The 16,091-nt window shown below is 50.0% G+C and overlaps 1 protein-coding gene and 1 long non-coding RNA gene across 4 annotated transcripts in view; one reads left to right on the top strand and one right to left on the bottom strand.

Annotated features, from left to right (window-relative positions):
- Window positions 1–4,192, top strand: part of LOC104851314 — a 4,800-nt gene extending 608 nt beyond the window's left edge. The window contains exons 1-3 of one of the 2 annotated variants that reach the window (XR_777181.2): window positions 50–221; window positions 3,807–3,974; window positions 4,064–4,192. This is a non-coding gene — a long non-coding RNA (uncharacterized LOC104851314). Of the gene's footprint in view, window positions 1–49; window positions 222–3,806; window positions 3,975–4,063 lie in introns of those variants that run through there. The other variant, XR_777182.2, reaches the window with a different exon arrangement.
- Slc34a2 (solute carrier family 34 member 2) overlaps window positions 1–12,796 on the bottom strand; it is a 33,337-nt gene extending 20,541 nt beyond the window's left edge. The window contains exons 1-2 of one of the 2 annotated variants that reach the window (XM_010608476.3): window positions 12,631–12,796; window positions 12,377–12,455 (exon numbers count right to left, since the gene is read on the bottom strand). In XM_010608476.3, coding sequence (XP_010606778.1) covers window positions 12,377–12,445 — 69 coding nt within the window. In that variant the 5' untranslated portion in view covers window positions 12,446–12,455; window positions 12,631–12,796. The remainder of the gene's footprint in view (window positions 1–12,376; window positions 12,456–12,630) is intronic. The other variant, XM_010608475.3, reaches the window with a different exon arrangement.
- Between the last annotated feature and the right edge of the window lie 3,295 nt (window positions 12,797–16,091).

Raw genomic sequence — 16,091 nt, 5'->3', positions numbered from 1 at the left:
CCAAGCACGGCGCTCGGCTCCGTCCCCGCGGGGGAGCGCGCGGGCGGGAGGGACTCACCCAGCCCCCTGCCTGCCTTCTCCTCCCCAGCCGAACCTTCCTTCCGCCTCCACCTCCAGGGCTGGAGAGGAAGGCAGAGTCGCTGAGACAGATAAAAAGCCAACTGGAAATTCAGGGACAGACACAAAGCCGGGATTGTTGGAAGGGTCCGCAGTCTGGAGTGGTGCGTAGGTGCTGGCCAGCTTGGCTCTGGGTCTGAGCCTGTGGCGAGGGAAGGGCTGGGGCCGGGTGAAGAAGGGGAAGAGGCTGAGACCAATCCCGGAGCCAGGCCTGCCTTTCCCAGCCTCCTCTGCCCTGTCTGTGTCCATCCTTCTCCTTCCCGGCCTGGTGAGGCGACCAGACCTCCCTGGAAGCCCATCCTTGTCCTAACAGCTACCCATTAGGTGCTGGGCACTGCGGGGGCCCTAGTGACGCCAGCCTACACCCAGAAGCTCTTTCTAAAAGCCTAGGTGAGGAGTAAAAGGACACAAAATGACCCACGACTGGCCAAGCAGGGCCAAATCTGGGTCTTAGCCTGAAACCCGGAGTCTTCCTCCCGCCTTGCCTGAGGCTTACTTGGCCTGTTTGCTAGTTGCAGGCTGCTGGTAACCCATTGTGGGGCTCCCCACTGGAGTGGGGCTGTTTCCTGCCAGACCAAGAAGCCTGAGGAGTCCAGATTGTTGGCGATTAAACTCAGGGATTTGGGGACAGAATGCCTGAAATAATTACCGGTTGTACAACTTGCTTCCCTGCCTCTATTTGCTCCTGTGTAAAATGGGAATAATGATCTCTGTTAAAATATAACACAGAACAGTGTTTGCCAGGCAGTGCTCAGGCCTCGTTAGCCATGCTGCCTACACAGGGAACTTCCCGTGTTGGGAGAGATGGGTGGGAAGGTCGGGTTGGGCTGACCCGGAAGCTTGGGGCTCAGCACCACAGCCTGGAGCAGAGGCCAGAGCTCATTGTTCAGAAAGTGGGCACTGGAGAAATACAATGAGCCCTGTGCCTATGAAAGAGGCAGGGCTTTGCAGGTGGGCACGAGTTCAAAGCCAACTCCAAGTGATCCCCTAGCACCTTCCTAAGGAATGACTTGTAATGCACAGCCTGCCTGACAAGTATCTACCCACATGGATAGGGAAAGGAAAGTGGCTTCTCTGGGCATCCAAGTGAGGTCAAGGGTGGGTGTGGCATGATGTGGTGGAACACGCCTATAATCCCGGCACTTGAGAGGTTCTGGACTGCTCAGAGCTGGAGGCCAGCCCGGCTACACAGTGAGTTCAAGGCCAGCCTGAACTACACTGCAAGACCATCTCACCAAAAACAGAGATGAGGAACCAGGGATTTTGGCTGAGTGGTGCCGCCGCCTGCCTAGAAAGCACAAAGACCCGAGTTTGATATCTGGTTACCCCCACCCCCGCAAAAAAACATGAGGATGTAGATGAGTTTTCTCAATTCATTTCAGCATTTCTTTTGGTGCCTACTGCTGTGCTACAAGGTAGCATTTGAAAGAGTAAATATCATTAATGTCGAGATTGAGGCTCAGGTCACTGTGCTGAGTCTTGTCCAAGGCTACTTAACCAGTTCTATAGTCATAGATCACTGGTACAGGATCAGAGTTCAGAAATAAGAGAACCCAGAAGATATGTGGGCCCCAGAGAAGCTGGCAAAGAGCATCTGAAATCTTTGCATGGCCTTCTGGAAGCCCTACCTCACACCATATACACATGTGCATTTAAATGTAAAAGGCAAAACAGTAGGGACTGGGGATTTAGCTCAGTGGCACCAAACCTACCTGGCAAGCCAAGTCCTGAGTTGGATTCCCAGTACCAAAAAAGAAAGCCAAACAATAGGACTTCCAGAAGACAATTCAGGCAAACACTTATGAACCCACAATAGAAAAGGGCACAAGGTTGGGTGAGATACACCCAGATCATAACTTACACTCCTTATCACAAAATTTTTAATTTACTCTCAAGAGCCAAGGTACACTCAGGACCATAACCATAAGTGATATAAATGAGACACCCACGTTTAAATTTCACATTGTTTCTCTTGTGAGAAACCCAAAGTGTAAATAGGAGCAAAGTAGAGGATGGCTATCGACAAGTAGGAAGAACTTCTCCAAACGGGAGGGGAATAAGGGAGGGCAGAGTGAAGAGGAAAGGAATTTTAAGAGAATTGAAGGAAAAAAGGCAAACAGCTTTTATAAACAGAGAGAAAGGGTTAAAGGAAGGGATGGGAACAGGGAACAAAGATATTACGAACAAGTACACATCCGTGATGAATGTGATCAAAATGTATGCCTAACATGTACTACTAAAAAATTAATTATCTGGATACAGTGGCACACATCTGTAATCCCATCACTTGGGAGGCTGAGGCAGGAGGATCACATCAAGCTTGAGGCCAGCCTAGACTACACAGTGAGTCAGTTTGAGGCCACTCTGAAAGAAAGAAAGAAAGAAAGAAAGGAAGGAAGAAAGAAAGAAAGGAAGGAAGGAAGGAAGGAAGGAAGGAAAGAAAGAAATGCAGATAGATGAGGGGCAGGGAATTTAGCTCAGTGGTTCCGGCGCCTTCTTTAGAAGTGCAAGGACCCAGCTCGATCTCCGTTACCAAAAAAAAAAAGATGAAAGATAGAATAGAAGTGGCATCAAAATCCACTGAGCATGAACCCAAATGTATGCACACGTTCACCAACACAAACACCTGAAGCTGCGCAGCTGCGAGCCTGTTCCTGTGCCCATATCCAAGAGAATGAAATGTCGGGGGGGGGCACAAACATTAATAGTCCCAGTGACCGGATCATACACAGCAATGAAATGATTGCCGCCTGCATTGAAATGGACAAAAGCAAGACTTTAAGTCACAGAGCCACAAGTGCTTGTACTTACTGTTCAGTAACATGGACATGGAATCCCCAGACCAGCCCAGAGCTAAGGGAGGACCACAGGAGGGTAGGAACCACCACCAGGTCCTGGCTGTGCCAGGCCAAGTACGTACTCTACCACTGAGTTATGTCTGCAGCCCTTTTCTCTCCTTGTTTTATTTTGAGACAGAATCTAAATTAGCCATGCTAGTCTCAAACTTGAGATCCTCCTGCCTCAGCCTCCAAAGCAGCTAGGATTAGGAATGTGCCACTGAGTCCAACTTTTTGTACTTTGTAAAATGAATGCACACTGCTGCTCTTTGCCAGACACTGTTATTGATGGGCAAACTGAGTTACAGAAATTAACTCTCCTGCCCTAGGTCACACATTAAATGAATGACACAGCCCAAATTTAAATCAGGGTCATCTGGCTCTGCTCCGCTCTCTGTGCTTCTACCTAAAATCTAAGCAGCTTCTCTATGTCACCATGTTTGCAATTTATTTGGCTTCCTATTGGTAAATTCACATTTAACTGAAATGAAAGTACACAAACTTTTAGCCAATTATGTGATGATTAAAAACTGAAGCCGGGTGCTGTGGCACACACCAGTTAATTCCGGTTACTCGGGTGCTGAGACAGGATCACTCCAGCCTAGGAGCTGGGGACCAGCCTGGGCAACACAAGCAGACCCTGTCTCAAAAATCAAACAAATAAATCCGAGGACTGGGAGCAAACTGAATTGAACCACCTCTTGACGATCTTTAATCATTTTACAAACCTCATGGTACCCGCAGAACTCCTTAGGGTCACAACTTTTTCTATTCTACATGGCCCCTGAGCAGGGCTATGCTTAAATGCGCCCATGTGGCTTCCAAGAGCAATTTTTCTGCTTCTTGCTGCAGGGCACTAACAATGGAGCTGTTCTTAGGCACTGGACCCCCATCACCACGTGAAGGGACAACTTCCTCTGCTGTAGTGGCACCACCTGATGTCAGCTCGCTAAATCTCATCTTCTGTGAAGGAAGAAAAGAGCTCGTCCATATCACCCATCCAACCACCACACCTTAAAGGTGCGTGTAAGAGTGACCCTGAGAGGCATCTTTTACTGCCAAGGCTTAGCACCTACTTTAGCTAATCAGAAACTTTCTTTACTACCTAGGCCTGGGCTAGGCTGTAAATAGTAACTCCCAGTTTTCAAGGACCTACCACTAGTGCCCGTGAGTTATAGCATCGATCCAGAGAGATACGGGCAAAGACCATCTGAAATAAATGGCCGTCCACACGAAGCGAACACACTGAGCCCTACCTGTGATCCGGAGTCGCTTTCACGAGTGCCCTGTCGAGTTATCATGATGGACCAGGTTTGTCACTCCGGGCCTCACAGCCTGGTGGTGGCCGGGAGTCCGGGGCAGAGGGGAAAAGTGGCTTCGCCTGCCATTCTGACCGTGTCTCTGCTGCCTTTGCCCAGCTTGTCGTCTCTTCCATGTCCACCCTCAAGGTGCCGAGCATCTGCCTGTTTCCCACACCCTCCCACTGTCTCTCTCTCAATCACTAGGTGACCTTTCTTTTCCATCACAGACTGCTAAAGAAATGGCCATCTTGAGTCCAGCAGTTGGGATCTGGGGTCCAAAGTGCTCCCTCAGTTCTTATCTCACCCTGACCTTGAACAGTGTTAACTCTGGGGATGTAAAGCTAGACTGTACGCCTTTCGGTCACATTGAAATCTCATGAGAACAGATCAACTCAAAGGGCCGAAGGAGAAGTTGAACTCAGGCTTTCTCTTGAGTCTGGGTCCACTCAGCCTGCACAGAAAAACCTCAACAGGCTTCAGGGCACCCACAAAGTCACAGAACACGTGTGTGTGCGTGTGAGGTCTAAGATGGTGCCAACCTGTGACCAGTGCTAAACATGGTCTTCCCCTGCCATGGCTCCTGGGGACCTCATGACCTGCCCATAAAGTGTTGTTATTTAGATGTTGGCAGAGGCAACGTTTATCATGACAAACTGCAAACTACTCTGTATGCAACTTCAAACTTCACCATGTCTTTTTTTTTATTTTTGAGACAGGGTCTCACTATGTAGTTCAGACTGACCTGGAACTCACTATGGAGCCCAGGCTGGTCTCGAAATCACAGCGATCTTCCTGCCTCAGCCTCCCGAGTGCTGGGATTACAGGCGAGCCCACCACTCCTGGCTCAAACTGCACCATCTTATTCACATTATCTACCACAGTGCTGGAGTGTGGGTGCTTCAGTTTGAAGATGGTTCCTTCCCTTCGAAATCTCACACACCGGTGGGATGAGGTGGGACCATGAGAAGTAATCAGGGCTCTGCCCCATGGGATGGATCCGTGCAATGAATGGATTAATGGTTAATGGGTACCTCCTCCCGGCTGCAGTAAAAGCTCCCTGTGATGCATGTGACACCCCTTATCACCTGAGGACTGCAGAGGCGGTGGGGGCGGGATCAGGGCCATCACCTTGACCTTGGGCCGGAGGTGTGAACCCAGGCAGGCGTCTCTGACCACCCTAGTCCACTGTGCCTCGTTATGAGCGGTCGGACGCAGGCTAACACAGCAGGCTGGACAGTGTACCTCTCCCATTCAGAAATACATGAACTCTTTTTATCAAGTTAACCACGAGGTGTGGGAGGGCGGTTGATAAATAGCTGGTGAGGGCCGGGGATCAGTGGTTTCACCCTCCTGTCGTGCAAGACCAATGGGAATTGCTCTTGCACGCATTCATTCAACTCCCAGTACAAAAAGAATAGGTAGCTAGAGGTTACAGAGACTGCAAAAAAAATCAGCTGATAGAAGCCAGCCTTGAAGATGAGTGAGTATAAAATGTAGTGTTTTCTTGTTATGATCCACACTTACTGAAACCAGGCATAGGTTAAAAGGATGATGCATGCATCCATCCTTAGCTATAAGCCAACTCATCCAAGCGGCAGATTTCTCAGCTGTTAATGGGGGCGCATAACCAGGCCCACATCCCTGATAGGCTGGGCCTAGGCAACCAGGCCCCGGGAAACCCAGGATGTCAGTGAGGAGACAAGCTCAGGCCTTGCCATGTTCATTTCTAACCCTGGCTGCTAAACCAGAAACAATGGCAGGGTGGCTAACATCACGCACTGGGCATCTGCCGTACAGCCGGGTCTGTGAACAATCGGTCCCCACCTGCTCAGTTCCCTCCCCTGAAAGCTGTGGGCAGTGTGCCCGGTTCTGTTCCTGGCCACAGCCACTGCGAGGGAGGGACATGGAGTGGATTTTACCACACAAGACTGAGACCGCACCTCCTGAGCAGGACCACCTGGGAAGAGCTGGCCTGGAGCCCCGGGGCAGTGACGATCACCTTAGCATAGATCGTCGGGCCATGGACAAGGAATGTCTTCCACTTGGCCAAACTTCGGGAAATGTCAAATAATGCATTGCAAAGTTACGAGAGAGGAGACTTGAAAGAAGCAGGCTACATGCAGAAATGGAAGAGAGACAGAGACAGGACTGGTCATGGGCTATTTCTGACCTGTTTAAATACATCAATGGGCAGAGGAGAATATTGGAGAATAAATATACAAAAGCATTCTTAGCAGTGACCTCCGGTAATGGGAAATAGGAAACTAGCTCCTATTGTGTGCCACCCCAGAGTGGACTCATGTCATCTTACAAGTAGATGAAGTACACCCGATCCGAGAGTAAGAGCAGGGCCAGGTATGGTGGCACACACCTGTAATCCTGGCACTTGGGAGCTGAGGGCCAGGAGGGATGAGTGCCAAAAGTTCCAGGCCAGCCTGGACTGCATGGAGACCCTGTCTCAAAAACCAGGTGTGGGGCCAGAGACTTAGCTCAGCGGCGAAATCACGCCTGCCTTGCCAGCACCAAGGTCCTGAGTTCGGGATCTCCAGTGCCAAAAGAAAAAAAAACAGCAACAACAAAAAAAACCAAACAGGTGTGTGGGGGGGAACAGATAGCAAGAGGGAGAAGGGGAGCAGAAGAGGCCCAGGCTACCTACCGAACGGGACTGCAGGAACCTGCTGTTTTGACATAGATAGTTTGCAATGAGCAGGGACCAAAAGATGGAGGAGGAGCAGAAGGGAAGGGGAAGTAAAATGCTGTGCACCTGAACCAACTCCCCACGGTGAATGCAATTGTTACGGACTGCAAACACACACTCATAAACATTTTATGAGTTGAACAGAACCAAGTTCGTGAGGTTCAAACTAATACAAAATGCACATCGACTCTTGCTGGTGGTAAGCCAACTTAGGCTCCTCTACTTTTTTTTTGCTCACCAGCTAGAGGGAGGCAACAGGACCAGTCACAAACCCATGGTGCCCATCAGGTGAGCGCTAGCTACACACGCAAAGCCCCAAATGTTTGAGCTGCAAATGTTCAGCACCCCCTGCTGCCCTCCCCTCACTCGGCCTGTCTAATCACTATCAACTCCCCTCCCGACTATCAGTTCCGACCCAACTGCACTATTAGTTGCTCTTCCAGTCACTGCTGGGTGAGTTCTATTTGCCTTGGAAACTGAGGTTTCTCCTAGCCAGCACTCAAGCAACCAACAATGTCTTGTTTGCACTGGAGAGAAAGACCCAGCGCCTGCCTTCGTGGGGCTTACAGTCCAGTGGAGACACAAGGAGTAAGCAAACTTACAGGTGAGCTGAGCGTGCTGGTGGTACACAGATATAGTCCCAGTGCTCGGGAGGCTGAGGCAGGAGGATGGCCACAAGTTCAAGATTTGTGCAATGTGCAAGGTCCTGAATTCCTTCCCCAGTTAAAAAGAAAAAAAGGCAGGGCAAATAGGAACCACTGTGTCACAGGTAGAAACATCCCTAGGTCCCCTGAACACTAGGGCACCCACTGTAGCCCAGACCAGAAGGCAGGGAGGGGCACGTCCAGAGAGGATGCCGTACCTGGCCTGGCTGCCAGCCTACAGGGGCCACACAAACTGTGACCTTAAAGAAACCCAATAAAACTGGAGTCTCTTCCCTACCTCGCCAGGGCTTTGTATCCCTGGAGAAGCCCAAGGGCTTACAGCTTTCAGCTACTGCCACTGTCCTTTCTGCTCCACAGGGAGCGGGCCCTCGAATGTGACTCGTGGGAAGAGGTACCCGGAAGCCAGCAGAACAGATGCTGGTCTCACCCCACTACAGGACGTGGCCCTCCCCAACTTGGGGTCACGGCCAAGTCCCTCAGATCCTCCCCTGATTGCAAATCAGATCAAATTTTACTTTGTTCCAGAAGCTTCCTCGCAGCCCTTCCAGACCCAGGCATGGAACCAGCTGGACACTCGCCTCTCTCCCTGGCCTCCAGGTAACAACTGGTGTGCAATTTCAGGAAAAACCACAGCGCTACAGTCACCTCAAGGATTTGTAGGTAACACAGAATGTTTAAGTTGGACCAAGCTTGGGAATCATCTGACCCAAAGTGTCTTACAAATAAAAGCCAAAGTGCTTGCCTGACCCTCCACGCCTCCCTTCTGTGGACAGGGCAGGGAGCAGGGAAGGAGGGAGGGGCTTTTGAAATCTAAACCAATCCGTAGGTCTGGGGGGAGGAAAGTGCTTACTGAAGATTCCTAGAACAGGAAATTACAGTCATTGTGGAAATTGTATGTGGATTTCGATGAATTTTTTTTTTTTGCTTTGTTTTTTGAGACAAGGTCTTGCTGTGTCTCTTTTTTAATTTTAAAAGTGGAATAAGGAGTAAAATGTATAATAGATGTTGGGAAATGGGAAGAAAATGTTCAACTGGGAAGGGGAACAAGGGAGGAGGAGGGAGAAAGACACAAGAAAGTGAAAATAGAAGGAAAGGATCAGGGATTCGGCTCAGTGGTTCTGTTCAAGGATCCAAGTTTGATCCCTGGTACCAAAGAAAAAAAAGAAGAAAAAGAAAATAGAAGGAAAAATGGAAGCAAAGCTTTTGCAGAGGGCTCAGGAGGGGGAAATGGGGAAGAGAGGCAGGATATATCATGTAGGAGTGCAAATTACTATCTATGTATAAAAAAATGTACCAATAAATGTTTTGCTTTTTTTAAAAGAAAGCCCTAGTACTTGTTTGAAGTACATGATTCCACTCACCATAGAGAACTGGTACATGCATTCAGCTTGGTCTTGTACTATGTAGCCCGGGCTGGCCTTGATTTTGCAGCAATCCTCCTGCCTCACAGCCCTCTGAGTGCCAACATTAAGGTGCGCACCACCATGCTGGTTTTTCCTTCTGGTTTTTAAAATTTCTCTACATAGGAGTCCTGTTGTCTTGTGCCTGAAATTGTGCTCAGCCAAGATCAGAGGATCCTCTGCAAAGCCTAACTTAGCTCGCGGCAGTGGAGGATCCTGCTGTCTCTTCTGTTGAGCTCACTTTTAGTGCTGATTAAGCGTAAGCAGCAGGTGCAGGGCCCTGGGGAGACGGTGAGGGAAGGCGGGCACCGCCGGGCCACCGGGAGCACCCCGCTAGCACCGACGGGAGGAGAGCGCTGTCCACCAGCCCTGGCTCTGTAGAGCAGCTAAGCAGGGACCAACTTCACCTCCAGCCTCGCAGCTGAGGGCTGTTTCCCGTGTGCCCAGGGGACCGCAGCTCCTGTCCGAGATTGTGCCCGGGGCACCGTGCTCCCTGCTGCCCGGCCGAAGGCACCAGGCTGCCATCAGATAGCCGTACAGATGCACTCAACTCTCCCCTCTGGTGTCCCCAAGGTCCCGCTCCCTCCTACTGACCTCTAGTGCTCCCTGCATGGAGCCTTCTCCAGGGCACAAAAGCCTCCCGCTTTCCTCCTGCCTTTAGTAGCCACCTCCGGACACCCTCACCCACCCTGGCCGCCGGCGCCCTCACCGCCGCGCTTTCCCTCGCTCCTCGTGGTAGCAGTATTCCTTGGGAGTCTTTGTTCCCTTTCGTTCCTCCATCCCGTTCTCCTCCAGACCCCTCCCAACCAGGCCCCTTAGATCATCAGCAGCGTCAAAGTTCGGGGCCACAACAACTCCCAGGAAGAAACACTCTCTACCCCCGGGCCCTGCTCCGGACTGGCCGGTGAATTCAGCAGAAACGAAGCCTGTCACAGAGCAAGGACCATGCCCGCTAGGTCAAACGCACTGGAAACACGCCGCGCCTTCCCTTGTGGGCCCTGAGATTGGTTTCCGGGTGCAGAGTAGGTCAGGACTCACGTGGAGACCCCGGCCTGGACTTCCCAGCTGCAAGGTTCTCCCCGCACACTGTCCAGCCCACGCTGAGCTTGACAGTCTCCACCTGGGTCCTGCAGTCCCCCAGCCTTGTGAGCTGGTCACACCCGAACTCTCCTCGCAAGCTGACCCCAGCCTCCCCCACAGAGGCGAACCGTCCAGGATCTTCAGGTTAAGTGCGCACCCCTCAGCCTCCTCCAGCTCCCCACATCTAACACTCAGAAAGCCCTTCCAGCGGCTCTGCAGCCACTCCAGAGGTGGTGACTCTAGTCTTCCCTCACCTGCATCATTTCTAGGATCATTTCAAGTGGTTTCTCCATGGACCTCTGGCCCTCTGCTCCATCCTCCGGCAAACAGAGAAAGACTTGCCGAGACATAAACCCAACCATGGCCTTTCCTACTCGGATCTCCCATTGCACTTAGAGTACAGCCGACATCTCCCTCGGCCCACGCGTGGCCAGTCTGCTGGCCTCTCCTGCTGTCTCAGCCAGGGCACACAGCGCCCAGGGCCCATGGCCTTGCTGACCTCTGGGATGGGCAGGGATTTTCCCACTGCTTCTGAGGCTGGGCTCAGGTCTCTGCTCAGCCAGTAAATTTTGCCTTCCTTTCCTTTCCTTCAAAGGTCGCACCACCTCACACTGCTGCTGTGTGGGACTACCTTTCCCGTAGCCCACAGATGTAACCAGACTCCCCCGCAGGCTATCCACAGCCCAGGCTGGCCTCAACCCGCAGGGATCCTCCTGCCTCACCCTGGGATTGTAAGTGTGCCACGGAGCCCAGCTGAGATGGAAGTTTTTGAGGCCTTGAAGGGATCGGGTCTCCCTCCCCTGCACTGTAACTTTCACCTGGAGTGACACTGCTGGCCCCGGCACTCTCCCACCCATCTCCAGATGAACTGAATATGCCGTCAAGAGGCAAAGCTGGCTTCTGCTGATATTTCTGCACATAAAGGCCAGGGGGTATCGAAACTCCAGATCCAGTGGGGCACTCTGTTCTCAGCTTGTGTCTCGAAAGGGGGAAGATTTGGGAGATGAGCTGATAACCACCAGTTGGGTGTGGTGGTACACGCCTGTAATTCCAGCACTCAGGGAAGCTGAGGCAGGAAGATTTCAAATTAAAACCAAACTTGGACAAATTAAAGACCCTGCCTCATTTTTTTTAATTCATTTTAAAGCTGGGCGTGGTGGCGCACGCCTGTAATCCCAGCACTTGGGAGGCTGAGGCAGGAGGATCACTGTGAGTCCGAGACCAGCCTGGGCTACAGAGTGAGTTCCAGCTCAATCTCAACTACATAGTGAGACCCTGTCTCAAAAAACCAAAGAAAAATTTTTTTTCTTTTTTAAGAACTGAAGCTATATATAGCTCAGTGTGAAGGCCCTGGACTCAATCCCCAGTATCAATATCAAGAAAGAAAACAAAAAGATTGGCTGGGCATTGTGGTGCATACCCCTAATCCCAACCTTCCGGGAGACTGAGGCAGGAAGATCATGTGAGTAAGTTTAAGGCCAGCCTGAAACACATAGCAAGATCCTGTCTCAAAAAAACAAAAAAAAGGAGACTGGGCATGGTGGCACGCGGTAGTCCCAGCAGTCAGGAGGCTGAGGCGGTAAGATTTTCATGAGTTCCAGACCAGCCTGGAAGAAAGCCAAAAGAGAACAAGAAAAGCAAGGCACGGGACTAGGAACTTCACCAACAAAGGTCGTCTGGGCGTCTGGGATCACCAACAGAGGAATGAGGTGACCGCCGGAAAGAGCTGCTATTGTTTCTTAGCGTAACTTATTTCTCCCTTTATGATTGTTCCTTTCCACTCCTCTGCAGTTGACTGCGCAACCTTTTTTGGCTTTTTGTTTTATTCTTGAGACAAGATCATCTATGTAATTCAAGCAGCCCTTGTACCCCAGGCTGGCCTCAAACTTGAAGAAACTCTCCCGCCTCAGCCTATAGTGCTGGGATTATAGGCTTGTACCACCATGCCCTGCAAATCTACAACTTTCAATCAAATGCTTCCCCATCCTTGCTGAGAGGTCCGGCCAGAGAGAAGGACTGACTGGCACCGTCACTCCACAAAGCTCACAGATGGGACTGACTTTCAGAGTTGTTAAACGGGGCCTGTTGGAACATGCCTCAATCCCAGCCTTTGGGAGGCTGAGACTGGAGGGTAAGAGTTCAAAGGCAGCCTGAGCTGTATAGCAAGTTCAAGGCTGCAGAAACACTCTCCGGGGCCGATGAACCCGAGTTCGCACCTGGCTTCGCGCACCCCGCAACCCCGACCCCCCACGGCCGCCGGCGTTTTGTAGTCACCTACCTCACGGGCCCCACGCGGAACGTCAAAGCGTCGCTTTTCACATCTGAACCTTGCAGACCACAGACTCATTGTTTAATTTCTGTAACAACCATAAATTCATCAGCAAGTTTTTCTCCATTTCGCAGATAAGGAACACAGGAGGGGGTCCCCGCAGCCGGAGCTCGGGCCGGGTGCCCTCTGCCATCCCCTGCCACAGGAACCCTGGTCCCCTCCAGCCCGGCCCAGGTCCCGCGAGCCCGCAGCGGCCCTCTTACCTGGGAGAGGTGCGGTGAGCCCTCGGGAGCAGCTGGAGTCACTGCTGCTGGGAAGGGGGATGCCAGGCTTTCTACCCGCGCCAGGACGATGGAGCACCGCCCACACCCCACCCTGCTCGGGCGGAGGCTCTTCCGAGGCTTCTCAGTCCTCTCTCCTTGGGTTCCGCCTGGGGCAGGGGACTGCGGGGCCTAGAGACAGGGCCTGGGGTCACACCTTCCTATCCAGGTGGGCGGATACACCCCCTGGGAGACCATTTTGTTGTTGTTGTCTTTGTTCTTTGCAATACTGGGGATTGAACCCAGGGCCTTCCCACTAAGCTGTATCTCCAGTTCTTTTGAGACAAGGTCTCACTGTCCCTTAATTGGCCAGGCTGGGCTCAAACTACTGCTTCTGATTCTCAGGGTGTTGGGATTATAGGTGCGCACCACTATGCCTGGCTCTAGGCAAGACAATTCTAAAGCTCATCTAAAATCCCAGCACTTGGGAGGCTGAGGCAGGAGGGTGACTGCCATGAGTTCAGGGCCATCCTGGGCTACACAGTGAGATCCTGCCTAAAAAAAAAAAAAAGACAAGACAAGACAAAAAAAATCTAAAAGAACAGAAAATCATATCCCGGCGTGGTAATGCATGCCTATAATCCCAGCACTCAGTCAAATTTGCCCTTTATACACTGTACTTTATTATATTTTGCTAAGTTGCTAAATTACCCAGGCTTGTCTTGAACTTGTGATCTTCCTGCCTCAGCCTCCCAGAGTGCTGTGGTTATAGGCATCCACCACCATACCTGGCTGAAACATTAAAGTCTCATCGTAGTGAGGGACCAGTGAAATAGCGACTTTCTTGTGTTACTGGTAATTCAAGTCAATATATATTTGTAGGAACCAAGTTTTCTGAACGAGGTAGGCTCTCTCTTTGCCCTTTGGGCAGAGAGCTGCAGAAATTCCATTCTTTTTTTTTTTTTTTTTTTTTTTTTTTTTTTTTGTTTTTTTTGAGACAGGGTCTCACTATGTAGTTGAAACTGACCTAGAACTCACTATGTAGCCCAGGCTGGGTTTGAACTCACAGTGATCCTCCTGCTTCAGCCTCCCAAGTGCTGGGATTACAGGTGTGCACCACCACGCCCGGCTGAAATTCCGTTCTGTATAGCAACCTCCTCCCTGTTTTTCTTTTCCTCTTCTTCTGAACCAAGAGTGAACTTATCTCCTCCTGATAATTGCTTAAGTTTATAAAATAAATTAGAGATAAGTTAAGCAAAGAAACTCCTTGCTTACCTGTTTGATTATGTAAGATGTTCTTTGGAAAATGAATATAGTGGCCCCCCGCTGAGCCTGCCCTCCTCCTGGGCATTGGCTATTGCACGTTTCTATCCTCCTGTTCCCGTAAGTACCCCAGCAACATCCGATAGCAGTAGAAAGTCAAAACCAGCATCAATGAAAAGGGAAAGCTTCCCAACCCTATATAGCCATGCTTCGAAAGTGGATTGGGGCTCCCGTCCCTAATCCGCTTGGCCGGAGAAGTACAAGGGCCCAGGCTCGAGCTTGCAATAAACTCCTCATCTAATTGCATCGGACTTGACTCCTTGGTGGTCTTTGGGGACTTCGCGATCTGGGTACAACGTATTTTGAGGGGAAACTGGAAATATGCACTTACTAAGAAACATAAATCATTTTTATCTTTTGATTTAGTAATGATACTTCCAGGAATGCCTGGTAGAAAAAGATCCAAACCAGATGCTATAAAATACTTATTACCACCCAGTGTGGTGGCACACACCTGTAATCCCAGCATTCTGGAGGCTGAGGCAGGAGGATCCCTGAGAGTTCAAGCCAGTCTAGACTACATAGTGAGTTCAAGGCCAGTATAAACTACATAGCAAGACCCTGTCTCCAGCCCACCCACCCCCAAATATTCATTACTGTGTTAAAAAATGAAGGAAGCAAAACACAGGTCCAGAATGAATGACACAAGCAAATTAAAATATTTTACCAGATAAACTAGACCCTTTACAGGGACTTTCTAAAAATGGTATTCAGAAGCCAGGTATGAAGCCAGGCGTGGTGGTGCACCCCTGTAATCCCAGCACTCAGGAGGCTGAGGCAGGAGGATCGCTGTGAGTTCGAGACCACCCTGGGCTACATAGTGAGTTCCAGGGCAGTCTCAACTACATAGTGAGACCCTGTCTCAAAAAACAAGACAAAAACAAAAACAACAACAAAAGAAAAAAACAGGGAAAGGAGTTGCTGTAAAACGTTAGACATACTACTAGCTTTGTTCCTGTTTTAAATGTGAAAACTCTTAAAGGGCATGGTGACACATGCCTGTAATCCCATCACTTGGGAGGCTGAGGCAGGAGGATTGCCATGAGTTCAAGGCCAGCCTGGGCTACATGGTGGGACCCTGTCTCAAAAGACCAAAATTAATTAATTAATTAATTTTAAAAATTCATGGTTCATGCTGGGCCTGGTGGCACACACCTGTAATCCCAGCACTCGGGAAGCTGAGGCAGGAGCATTGCTGTGAGTTTGAGACCAGCCTGGGCTACATAGTGAGTTCCAGGTCAGTTTCAACTATATAGTGAGACCCTGTCTCAAAAAACAAACAAACAAAAAATTTATGGTTCATTAGAATTCATCTTCTATGGAGAAAGTATTAAGTTTCTCCTCTGAAAAATGAAAGACATCTCCTTTTATTTTGATGAGTGAAAAACTACTTCAAAGCCAGGTGTGGTGGCCTGGAACCCCAAGTATTCTGGGAAGCTGGGACAGGAGGGTTCCACATTTCAGCCCAGCATGGACTACAGAGTGACTCAGTAAGGCCCTGTCTTTAAAAGACAATGACAAAGGCCGGGGATTTAGCTCAGCGGTTGGGTGGCCTGCCTCACAAGCCCAAGGACCCGAGTTCAAGCCCTGGTACCAAAAAAAAAAAAAAAAAAAAAAGACAGTAACAAAACCGTGCGGGGATGGGGCTCATTGTGAAGGAGATGCACCTACTTTGGGGTCAGTGTGACCAAAAAATTTCCTATCTGGGTTTCTTTTTCATTCATTGGCTGAATCTTAGGATCAGATATGAACGTGTAGCTGGATACTGGTCTCCAAAGATGACCAATAAATATATGAAAAAATGTGCTGGGCAGGGTGGCCCATGTCTGTAATCCCAGCATTCAGGAGGCTGAGGCAGGAGGATCACTCAAATTTGAGGCCAGTCTGGGCTACATAGTGAATATAAGGACAGCCTGAACTACACAGTGAGACACTCACTCAAAAAACCAAAACCAAAGCTGGGCGTGGTAGCACACGCCTGTAATCCAAGCATTTGGGAGGCTGAGGCAGGATGATCACTATGAATTTGAGACCAGCCTAGGCTCCATAGTGAGTTCCAGGTCAGTCTCAACTACATAGTGAGATCCTGTCTCACAAAAAAAAAAAAAAAAAAAAAAAAAAAACAAATAAAAAAAAAAGAT

Source organism: Fukomys damarensis, unplaced genomic scaffold (assembly GCF_012274545.1).
Source record: "Fukomys damarensis isolate Sample0158 unplaced genomic scaffold, DMR_v1.0_HiC HiC_scaffold_35, whole genome shotgun sequence".
NCBI classification, from domain to species: domain Eukaryota; kingdom Metazoa; phylum Chordata; class Mammalia; order Rodentia; family Bathyergidae; genus Fukomys; species Fukomys damarensis.
The sequence above is the reverse complement of the archived record's forward strand: the minus strand, read 5'-3'. Positions and strand labels throughout refer to the sequence as shown.